The 12381-nt window shown below is 45.8% G+C and overlaps 1 protein-coding gene across 2 annotated transcripts in view; it reads right to left on the bottom strand.

The window, feature by feature from the left end:
• Papss2 (3'-phosphoadenosine 5'-phosphosulfate synthase 2) overlaps nucleotides 1-6426 on the bottom strand; it is a 71299-nt gene extending 64873 nt beyond the window's left edge. Inside the window, exon 1 of one of the 2 annotated variants that reach the window (XM_021192670.2) lies at nucleotides 6271-6426. In XM_021192670.2, the coding sequence (XP_021048329.1) occupies nucleotides 6271-6297 (27 nt within the window). In that variant the 5' untranslated portion in view covers nucleotides 6298-6426. The remainder of the gene's footprint in view (nucleotides 1-6270) is intronic. The other variant, XM_029536582.1, reaches the window with a different exon arrangement.
• Nucleotides 6427-12381: the final 5955 nt, after the last annotated feature.

Here is a 12381-nt window from a genome sequence, read left to right as displayed (position 1 = left end):
GGAGGAGGAGGAGGAGGAGGAAGAAGAAGAAGAAGAAGAAGAAGAAGAAGAAGAAGAAGAAGAAGAAGAAGAAGAAGAAGAAGAAGAAGAAGAAGAAGCAGCAGCAGCAGCAGCAGCAGCTTTTACATTGGGTATCTATTTATCCTAACGTGGGGAAAAATAATTATTACAAAGCAGAAACGTCCAAGAAGAACCAATTTGTCACTAATCCTAGGCCTATGACAAACCAGTCTGCCTTCTGGGAAGGTTTTGTTTAATCCTTATTAGGAGGGAGACAAGGGGAGCTTAGAGGCCAGGGTGAACCAGGGAAGGAGTGTAGTTGGGATGTTCTTCATCAAGCTACAGGATGAGGGGCGAGTGAGTTGTGTTTATGATCTCAGAGGGAAGAGTCCTAGGTGAACCTCAGCAGTTCCCAGGACACCTCAAAGTCCCAGCAAGGTCAAGGTGGAGTAGGAATTGCCACCCACACTCCTGAGCACAGCGTGGAAAGGTCAAAGGACTTATCCAGCTCCACCTGTTTTCCCCAGAGTCCTAGGGCTACACCAGAACAACGCAACAACGTTACAGGCTCAGAGAGGAGGGTTGTTGAACTTGAAGGGACCTCTCTCTGATGATAACCGGAGGGTATTTGGGGAAAGCAGAACTGTAAAGATTAAGGCCACTAAGGCCATGTGAACAACTCCCACCCCATTGTTGTAGAGGAAAGAGAATTTAATTTCCTATTTCTGATGACTCATCTGACTTAAGTTCTCTTGTTCATGGACTATGCTCCCTTTACAAATGACTCAGGGCTGCTGGAGAGATAGCTCATTGGTTAAGAGCACATGCCACTCTTACAGAGGGGTTGGGTTCCCAACACTTACAGTGTGCAGCTCACAACTGCCTGTAACACCAGTTCCAGGGCCTCTGACATCCTCCTTTGCAGTGCACATACACGTGGCATACATCCACACAGAAACAACACATATACACGGAAATAAAAATGCAACATTTTGTTTGTTTGTTTAAGACAGACACAGGCATGGTCAGATACAGGTAGGACTTGGCATGTTAGCGCTAATAGGAATTGAGAAAAGACAAGGGGCCCATTTCTCCTACAGTGATGACTTAGCCTTCCCTGTTAATCACTTAAAATGCTTGATATGGAAAGAAAATACCAGGCTGAAATCTGGAACAAAGTGGGAACCCAATGAGCTAGTGGGGGTGGAAGGGGACATGTTTATCCTTATGGGGCATGTGTGCCGACAGGAATATATTTGAACTGATCGCAGCAGCCTCGTTAGTAGAAGTAGAAGGGAAATCAAAGCATAGGGCATACACAAGACCCCTTTTCTCTTGGTACCCAGGGCTTCTAATAGCTGTGTCCTGAGAATTAGGGTGGGCCAGAGCAAGCCCACTTTCTAGCCCTCCGAGGACAGTAACTGTGGTGTATGAAGGTGTGTTAGGGTGGATGGAACTGCTTTAAACACTGTATCCACAAGGAGGGTCTTAGGTTTAAACTCAAATTCATACCACTTGGGTGGTATTTTAAAAAAAAAAAACAATGAGGTTATGGCTTAATGAGGCAAGACAAGGAGTGCAGAAAGAGCCAAAAGCGAGTCCTTCCTGAAAAAGGCCCCTCAGCTGAAACATATCTGTAGATATATTTTAGGAGGCAGTAATGAGAAATCCCTGATTAAAAATAAGCAAACACACATATAAGAACAAAAAGTGTCAAATACGGAATCTACTAAAACCACACGTGTTTAAGTTCTTGTAACTCTGAGTTCAGTCATTCATTTTACGTGTCTTGGGCACTTCCTCTGTGCCGGGCAGTGTTGCATGTGCTGAACACATATGCTGTCACCGTGCCACACTAAAAGTCTGCTGACCTGCCATCGGATTGGAGCTTAATTTTCCTTTATTTTCTGAGTTCTCCCAAGATTTCCAAACACAAATCCTAATGCATACCCATTGCCGTTTAGTGGCAGATTTTGAAATAAACAGAAGTCTCTTAGGACTAAAGTTGATATCACTGGTTCCTCTTATTCCCTGAAGGTTCCCTGGTGGAGCTAAGCCTAATTACTCCTGAAGAAAACCACAGAGCCATGCATATTAGCAGGAAGGTGATGAAAGACAAACCTCTTCCTCAAGGATGTTACCTAAAGGGTAAATATCTCTACCTTTGTGAAGGTCCAAACAGGTGGCCTATCACTGGGGATCATAGCATGAACTGGAAAACATTGATTTTTAAGGTTCATCTGGAAAGAGTCAAAGGAGTAGGAAGGGTGGAGGAAAGTTAGACCAATATTTAGTTACTCAGGGACTGCCTGCGTTCACCGCAGTGCTAGCAGAAATATCAGCAGTACACCGTTTAGGATACTGAAGTGTGTTTGCATTAATTATTAACCCGTATCTTTCTACTCAGGCTTTCCCGTTGAATATTCAAACTGTCACCTCCACAATTCTGTGTTTGTTTTCTCTTATTAAACATTCTGTCAATTGTCATTTACTCCACCCCTAGGAACCCATGCTTTCTTCTTACTTATGCCAAACACAACAGTATGGTGTAATCATAATAAAAATCAAAGTCAGCCACGGAGGTGGCTTGAGCCTGTAATCCCAGTATTCAGGAAGCAGAAGCAAGAAGACTGTGAGCTGGAGACCAGCCTGGACTACACAATAAGAGGGAGTCTCAAATGTTAAGGACGATTAAGTCACGCTTATCCCATTTTACACATGAGAGGACAGTAAGCGAGAAGGACACTCCCTGAGGCAGGTGCAGAAGAGCGTGAGAATTTGCTTTACCTGTTCAATGGACCTGAAGTTAAATCATGCTCGGCCAGCACTTCCTTTCACCTGGATGAGGCTCAGTTACTTTCCAAGGTGAAAGGCGCGGTGGGTTAAGAGAGGGAAGCCCTGTGCATTTGAGTGCACAGCTCTAGCATGGGCTGGCTTTTCCCCGCCATTAGAGATGCTTCATCCACTCATTCATGTCTTGACTTAGGCAGTGGTTTAAAAGGCAGCTTCTTTCAAGAAAGCGAAGTACCACTGGGCAGAATTTTTGGACTAATGAAAATGTAGAGCATTGCTGTAGCCACAGGGAGCCTTCGGAGCTTCAGGACCCCTCCCATGCATCCCCAACACTGACTTACTTCATCCTTCAGAAAAGATCGCACTATCTCAGTCATAGCTTTAAGTTGGCTGTCTCCAGAACATCAGGACATAATCTGTGGGTCTTCAAAATGCTATCCCAGGAAATTGTGCAGGAAAAGAAGCCCTGACTGGGCCTTCCCTTCTTTGCTGGCCTCTCAGACAGCCGGCCTTTCTTTCTCTGGGTATCTGTGTATACAGGGGATGAGGCTGCAGGTGAGCCAGGTCTAGAGTGAAGTCAGGGGTTGAAGAGAGATGTGACCAGCAGCTGTTTCTTTGGTCTCCATGGCAAAGATGGCTAACACAGAAGTGTGTACTACCTCTCTTTATTAAAAGAAAGAGCCCTCTTTTTCCCCCTAGAGCTGATGAATCATTCTGGTGCAGTCTTCCATTTAGACCTTATGATTTACTGGTCTCAGAATGGTGCGATGTGAAAGGCTGTATTCACCCAGTAAATAGGCAAAACCTTGAGAGAGAAAAAAATTGCTGTTGACAACAATTTGCTAATTCACTATTTGGGTTACTGGTTACAGGCTACCTAGTCATCAGCCCATGTCTTCCAGCCTGGGTTTCACATTCACCACCACCGGCACAGAAGGGGGCCCACAGCATCTGAAGCAGTGACTGCTAAGTGAGTTAACCAGGGAGCAGGCAGCAGAGCAGCAGAGCAGCAGAGCAGCAGAGCAGCAGAGCAGCAGAGCAGCAGAGCAGCAGAGCAGCGGGCAGCAGTCTCTTCAAGCCTGTGAAGAAAGCTCTTACCAAGGCTGCCTTCTGAGATGGGCAAGGCTCACTTTTTTTTTTTAATTAGATATTTTCTTTATCTACATTTCAAATATTATCCCTTTCCTGGTTTCCCCTCCGAAAACCCCCTATCCCCTCTCCCCTCCCCCTGCTCACTAACTCACCCACTCCTGCTTCCTGGCTCTGGCATTCCCCTACACTGGGGCATAGAGCCTCCACAGGACCAAGGGCTTCTCAAATTGATGACTTACTAGGCCATCCTCTGCTACATATGCAGCTGGAGCCACGGGTCCCTCCATGTGTGCTCTTTGGTTAGTGGTTTAGTCCCTGGGAGCTCTGGGGTGGGGGTACTAGTTGGTTAAGACTCACTTCTTAAGTAACTGATGAGTTCAGAGGTCACATGTGTGGTGAGGTTTGTTCTGTTCTGTAAGGTGTCAAAACCCAGTTTGAGTTAGTGCTGACAGTTTGAAAGATTTTGCGTGCACCCAAAGCCAGTCTGTTAGAGAACTAACAGCAAGTCCTTAGCCCTTTGGGAACTTGGGATGGTTGTTGGAAAATAATTTTTAGGCTAAGGAAATGTTTGGAAGTTCTGCTTTTGGTTAGCTTTTTAGGGTATTAGTTGATCACTGTCCCAGAAAAAGAAGGAAGGGGGAGGGGAAGGAGAAAGGAGAAAGAAGAGGAGGAAGAGGAGGAAGAGGAGGAGGAGAAGGAGAGGAGGAAGAGGAAGGAGGAAGAGGAGGAAGAGGATGAAGGCAACAAAAACAACAATAACAGAAAAATAAATTAAAAATTTCCAAGTGTGTAAACACAAAATCCAAACTCTGGTGATCAAATTCCTCACTGGTAACGGGGTGCAGCCTTCTGGTAGTGCAGCCTCCCGGCAGGGACATTTAAGGCCCTGCCCTCAGCCCCTCAGCCCTGTACTTTGACTGACTTTCTAACTGGAGGCATGAGGAGGAGAGTCCACTTGCTGACTGATAATTCACAGAACTGGAAGGTCTTGATGCAAGTGAGGAGGTGGGACTAAAATGCTACCAACGTTAAAAGATGACTCCAGCAGGAAACACCACTCACAAAACTTGATCATGTGGAATCGGAAGAAGGCAGGTGATGGTCAATAAAACTCTCCAGACACAGTTGAGATTCCCTCTACTTTGAAATCACCCTGTCAGCGGCAGCTAGATTCCAACTGCTGTCCCACCCCATAGTGATGCCACCTTCCTCCTGGACTCTCCCGCTGGTCCAGTGTGGCGCCCTTACCAAAGACACAGATGACCCATATTTTCCGATCGTCACACCTCCGGTTCCCCGCATGACTGCCCCGCTTTCCCTCCCTTTCTGCTTCTCTGTCCCTCAGCACAGTGTGCCTGAAAGTACACTAATGAGCAACATATAGGAATAATAACCATTTATAGAACACCTACTATGTTCCAAGTCTATGTTTAATTATTTGAGAGGACTTCCCATTTACTCACCCCCCACAATCCTTTGAGGCACGCACTGTGGTGGTTAGAGGCCAATGTTCAGCAGCCGGTTAGCTGGGTGGGATTTTAATTATGGCTTGTAGACCACATCTGAGGGGACCCAAATGCTGTCTGTAAGGCTCCTCCTGACGCAGTGTCTATGACTATTACTCATTTCCCAACACTTTTCTTGGAATATAGTTGGGCATTTTTAAGAATATAAATTTTGTAAGAGCCAGGATTATGAGGAAAGATACTTTAATATACCCTCATCTTTCCCATTAAAAGGAGATTGCCTCGGTAAACTCTTCACTTATCAAGTGATGCCTCCCCCCCCCCTTCACCCTCACCCCATGCCAATAGGGAGAGAGCCAAGCTACAGGTCAAAATCTACCGGTATGGAAATTAAATTTCCTTGCAGTTCTATAAAAGTCTATCATTAAAGTCCACTCCAAGAAAGGTCCCAAGGTTTGAAGAACCCCGGTGGCTGTCGCTGACGTGTGGCCAGCGACAGAAACACCACTGGCAGAAGCTGTCAGCTCAGCCCACCACCCACTCTGCGAGCTCGGAGGTTTTATGGAAGACAGGGCAGGCAGTGGGAAAACTGGAGGAAGGGACTTTCCTATCGGGTCCTGGTTTCGGGTTAGGACCCACTTCGCAAACTCAGGCTGAAAACTGAAGGCTCAGGCGGGCAGGACCCCTAAGAATCGGAGGTTCCCAGTGGCACCGCACAGCGAGAGGCTCTCCGAGGGTGGCCCAGAGAGTGGGACGCAGACTTAGCTCCACGTCCCTGCATGTCCCGGGGCAGCCGTGTCTTTCCTCTCGGCTCCGAGTCCCGCGCGGGAGCCTCCCGGGGAGGGCGGGACCCAGTGCGGGTCGGCAGGGAGGGAGGGAGGGAAGGAGGGGAGGACCAGGAGGGAGGCTGGCAGCCTACCGTCTTCTGCTTCTTGATCCCCGACATGCTGCGGCTGTGACGGAGCCCGGGTCCAGGACGCAGAGACGTGGATGGCGGCGGTGGCTGCCGGGCTCCAGGGAAGGAGGTATAAAAAGGCTCCTCAGACACGTCGCACTTCCCTTGACCGGCCCCCTTCTCCTACTCCTCCTCCCGTCGCACTCCTCTCCGCCCCGTCGGCTCCGCCAGCAGCGCCCAGCCCCGGGGACCCGGCAGCCGCCAGGGCGGGGTTCTCCGCCGGCGCTCCGCCAGCTCAGGTCCAGGACAAGCCTGACTGACACACGTTCTGCCCTCGGCTCCCGGAGCACCCCTCACCTCTCACCACATTTCACATCGGACAAGAATCTCTCCGACCCTAGAGTGTACCGAGTTAAGGGCGAGCGCATTCGAGGCCGCTTACTGATGTGGACCTCAGAGCACCAGAGCCAAGGCTGTACTTAAACCTTTAGGGATGTTCACTCCACACCCCAGCGATCCCTGCTTTATTCCTCGCCTGCTACCATCGTGGCCTGGCTTCAGGCAGCAAGCTTTGTTTCTCTCTCTCTCTCTCTCTCTCTCTCTCTCTCTCTCTCTCTCTCTCTCTCTCTCTTTTGGCAAATGAGGTCATCGAGATACTTGGGGCTTCACCAGATTATATTCCAAGTGAGGGGGATTCAAACCTGGCTTGTTAGTGCAAAGTGTGACCCCCCGACCCCCAGCATCATTATAGCAAGGAGGAGGAAAAACCTTAAGTTGTTCAATTAACTGTCCCAAGCTCCTGACATTGTGGTCGTGGTCCTTTCCGGCCCACAAATAACATCACAGGCGGATCAGAGGACTTACTGCTACATGTCAAGTCGGCTGGGCCAGACCCAGAGGATGGGCAATGGGAGAGCAGAGAGCATTGCCATTTATCTCAAACATTTCCCTATAGCAGCATTTCTGCCAGTGGGGTGGGCCCAGAGAAGGAAACCATAAGGAGGATTATGGCTTTTAGGTTTTATAGGATGCCACTCTCTGGAAAGACCCAGGTATCGGGGATGAGTAAGTCAGAGAAAAGCTTTGTTGGAGCAGTCACTGGTCTTCCTGTATCCCGTCTTCCTGTCTGAGGACACAAAGGGACCTATAGAGCAGCGCCCCCCCCCCCCAAAGAACCCGAGAAGACCTTAAAGGTCTGCTTCTTCAACCATCCCACCCCGCTTCTGTGAAAGGGCTGGAGAAGTTTAGGCGTGGGATGAATCTTCCACACCTAATTTACTTCTACAAGATGCTCAATTTTCTTTACATCTGAAGAGTAACTTACTAGTGTCCCTTCTGCATGGGAAGATGACAAAGAAAAGTAAACCAGGAGCCAAACGTTTTTTTGCTTTTGTCTTTTGTTTTTGTTTTTTCGAAGAACTAAACGTTTAAGGACAGCCTGAGCACATAGATGCTCACATTCCTCACAGCTCCCGTGCTAACATTCTCCCCAAGACCGTGTTATCACCGTGAACCATGCGGTACTGATTTACAATCCTTCATACCACCCACAACATTCACACGAGGGCCCAATTTTGCCCACTTTCTTCTCCTTCTAGATGTTGGTGAGGCTTGAGGAAACCTAAAAAGGTTGAACCTTATATTGTTTAGAGAAGTTGGAATCAGCCAACTTATCAAAACCATCAGGGGAAACCCGGCGTTGGTGTGTGTTTATGTCACAGGTTCCCCAACATATTTTAGGAGTGCTCAACATACTTTAATCAAGGATCTAGCAAGGAGGCACCACCCATGCATGGTCAGGACTAAGGAATTCAACCGCGTTGCCCCCTAGTGGCTATAATTCGTTAGTATTTGAAGGAAAAAAAAAAAAAAACTGAATTGTTGAAACTCCTTACATATGTTGCATTCCATTCATTGAGAAGTCCTGTCCTGTAGTTTCTGAACAGGCTTCTCAGATACAGGCAACAGCAAGGCGAGAAATAGATTCTCTTTAATCTGGTTATTTCAACTAATGCATGTTTGGAACCAGTAAAAAAATGATAAAGGCATTCCTTAACTGTTTACTTTGACTTAAAGCACATATGTGTCAAAGATATTTTGATGCAGGGCTATGGGCTTCTATCATAGTGTGGGGTCTACTGATGGGAATTTACATACTAACCCTAATTAGATATGTGTAATAATTTCCAGCTTGGAGTCTTGTAAACTGGAGCTTATAATTAAGAGCATTTGGACCTGAAAAGGTGGATCTGCACCTAAGAGTGCTTGCTGCTGTTCAAGATGGGTGGAGTTTAGTTCCCAGTGCCCATGTCAGGTGGTCTCCTGTGACTCCAGCTCCAGAGGATCCATGTCCTCCTCCCATCTCATGGAGCAGTGTCCCCACCTCACCCCATACATAAGTAAGCTAGTACTAATAAAAGATACTTTTAAAAATTAAAAACATTTAAAAATCGGTCTAAGAGGCAACATCCACCTTGTATCCTTCAAGAGATAGCAGTGTATCTTTACGCTATATCTGTCTGTTGTCTGGCTTACAGCTAATTCTGCAGAAGCACAAAGGACAGTGGGAACTGGTTGTCAAAGTTTCCTTGAGGAGGATTAAACACGACCTGGAACTTTAAGATCTGGTAGAGCTTTACAAGTTTTCTCTTCTCCAAAGTGGGTGGTATGAAATTTTTGAAAATTAAAGGCAGAGAGGTGCACGTGAAATCATATGGTATGTTCAGTAGATCACCAAGATCACTGCTGCTGATTTTAGAAGACAGGACAGGAGAAGAGAGAAAGCAGGACGGGAGCACATGCTGTTCTAATCAGACAGCAACATGAATGTGTGTGTTTTCTCTTCATGCTCATTGGAGTGTGTTAGCTGTGTGGCTGGTCTTCACTGGAATGGTGGGATGCTTGCCAGGTTCAGAGATCAGAATTAACTGTCCTAAGGTGTCCAAAGTCTAGTGTGTGTGTGTGTGTGTGTGTGTGTGTGTGTGTGTGTGTGTATGTGTAATGTATGAATGTATGTATGTGTGTGTGTATCTCCAAGGAAATTTTTTTTCTTCCTCTCATGATATGTCCATATAGTGTATATACATGTTTGTGCGAATGCACACATGCACACAGAGGCTCAAGGTTGATGTGGAGAGTCCTCCTCAATTGTTCTTATATATTATTCTTTATATTAGAGTCTCTCAACCAGTCTTAGAGCTCACCAATCCAGCCAGTCTTGATAGCTAACATGTTCTGGAAATCCATCCCTGCACACCAGATTGGAAGTACAGGCAGACCACCATGCCTACCCATTATTTTCTTGGGTCTTTGGGAGATCTGCTCTGAGCTTCTTAAGCTTTAACTGCTGAGCTGTTTCCCCAGCCCCTAGGAAAATGTCTTAAGAGCTGGTCCAGTTGGTTTAGTGCTATAGGCTTGTCATTCTATTTGAGAGGCTGAAGGGGAGGATGGAAAGTTTAAAGCCTGCCTGGGCTACAGAGACAGAAGAACTGGAATGCCTGGGCATTTGGAGGAACAGATGAAGCTCAAGAGCAAAGAGCTAAAAACTAGGGTAATGGCCACAGATGTTGAAGACATTCGTATTTGATCTGAGTTTTCAAAGGTAGAAGGAGGCGGCAGTAAGGGTGACATGCCATATACTGACTGACAGCTGTAGCTCTGTGATGTGATCACTTCCTATCTTCCTGTTCCCGAGTCTTCTTTCTGAGGAAATCCAGCCTGTCACTGATGAGTCAGTACAGTCTACAGAGAGAAACTAGATGTGGGATACCAACTGGACTCTGCCACTCAACATCTGTCCCACAGGGGAAGTCATATCTATACCCCAGGCAAAAGGCTCTTCTCACACATCTCAGGTGGGATCTAGCCCATGGGTATTAAGTAGTCTTTGTATTTATTTAGATGGTTGAGTGGGCAAAGATCCTGGCTCCAAAACCCTACGACCAGTTTGATTCCCCAGAGCCCACGTAGTGGAAGGATAGCACCAACTACTACAAGTTGTCCTCTGGTCTCTATGTATGTACAGGGTTGAGTGCAAGTATACTTCTTAGTATGTCCACAGGTTACATAAAATACAAACAGATCATTACAGAAATTCCACCTTTCAAGGAAGTGCAATGGCAAGAGCTGCATTTGTCAACTGTCAGGTAAACAAATGGCGTCAGCTCATTAACTGACTGAATTGCTTAGCTTTAAACAGATTCTTTGAAAAGATGTTTAGCAGCATGGCCGAACACTTAGTTCATTGCTATACTTAGAACTTTAAATGACCGAAAAATATTCAATTAGACTTGAGTTGTTAAATTATTTAACTATCAGTTTATTTAAATAATTTATTAAATGTAGACCTTTTTAGGACTTATATTCTAAAGACGTGAAGAAAAAAGGAAGGGGAAAATGCTATTTAGACTAAAATTGAGCAAATATGTCAAAATCATGACTTTTGAAGAAATCAAAGTGTGAAAAAAGAAATTTATCTTGAATAGTGGAAAGATAGAGTGTCATTTGAGACAGGCTCTCATGTAGCCTGGGCTGGCCTCAAACTCACTATGTGCTAAAGTTGGCCTTGAACTCCCGATCCTCCTGTGCACATCTCATAGGTGCTAGGCTTGTGGCCTTTCATCAACATGACGAGTCTTATCTCTCTTTAATACAAAACCAAAATTCATAATGATCCATATCTTTCAGGCTCCTGTAAGTATTATAAAGGATTATATAAATCCTATACATTTTCTGAAAAAAAATATAGTTCAACATATATATTAACATAGTTCAAATGCTTTTAGGTACTCTGGAAGAATAACTCATAGACACTTAAAATGACATCAAATTCATTTCTTAGTTGTCGTATAATGTCTGTCTTTGAATATTAAAAACCGAACTATAATCAAGTGGTATCCTTGGTCTCTCTTTTTTTTTTTTTTTTTGAGACAGGGTTTCTCTGTGTAGCCCTGGTTGTCCTGGAACTCTCTCTGTAGACCAGGCTGGCCTCGAACTCAGAGATCCGCCTGCCTCTGCCTCCTGAGTGCTGGGATTAAAGGCGTGCGCCACCACGCCCAGCTTGAATCCTTGGTCTCTTAAAGGCCTATACTCCTAGCACTTGTGAAGCAGGAGGATCTTGAGTTTGAGATCAGCCTGGGGTATATGGTGAGACCATTTAATACCAAAAAAATGGTCTAATAGCAACATCAATAGCAGTCAAAGCCGTCACCAGCATTACTAAACACCAACTTGCATAAACTTTAAATCATCCCAGTTTCAGAATTCTGTATTGTCTTCATCAAACCACAGACACTTTCTCTACTCACTTATAGTTTAGAGAGAGACAGTTTTGCCCTGGATTGGGGGCAGTTCTTTGAAGACCCACAGGTTCTTAAATTTTGTGTGTAATTTTGTGTATATCATGACCATTTAGGGAGTGATGTACCTGGTTAAATCAAATGGTGGGAGTATCAGCAGCTCTAAATTTCTCTTATAGAGAAGCATTGGTTCTCAGGAGTTAGTCTGGGTAAATTCCCAGGGAGGGCTTGGCAACTCACAGGTCTTCCCTCCTTCCCCAACGCCCTGCCTAGCCACTGACTGCCCAAGGTACTCAACCAGCAGGCGGAGAGGAGTTCTAGCAAGTTGCCAGGTGACGCCTGTGATTATGACCAAGGGTTGGACCTTAAAGACCTCTCCCCTCCCTGTAGCTCCTCCACACCCTGTCTTTATAGTAAATCTAGAAGTAAAGTAAAAAGAGAATAATATATATGCGGACACAACTTTGAATATTATCCTAGTAATTTACTCTCTGGATTTTTAATGACATGAAATTTAACAGGCTTATTGGAAAGGAACTAAGAATCACGCACAATCTAGATTTCAGCATGAGCACATAAGGAGAGACATATACATGGCATAAGAGGTGAGGAGTGTCTATAAGGAAGTGAGAGGACGACAAGTGAGAAGGATGTGGGTGGGGGTGGGGTCTGAATGAGATTGACATCAGTGAGGCTTATTCCTAGGAATACAATGTACTGGTCATTGTGATTACCTACAAAGCTCAAAACAACAAGCAAAACCCTCAACAATCCTGCTGCCTGGGCTTCACCTTCTCCCCAGATGCACAGCTGTCCGGATGGGGCGGGTGGGGGCGGT

Source organism: Mus pahari, chromosome 1 (assembly GCF_900095145.1).
Source record: "Mus pahari chromosome 1, PAHARI_EIJ_v1.1, whole genome shotgun sequence".
In the NCBI taxonomy this organism is placed as follows: Eukaryota; Metazoa; Chordata; class Mammalia; order Rodentia; family Muridae; genus Mus; species Mus pahari.
The sequence above is the reverse complement of the archived record's forward strand: the minus strand, read 5'-3'. Positions and strand labels throughout refer to the sequence as shown.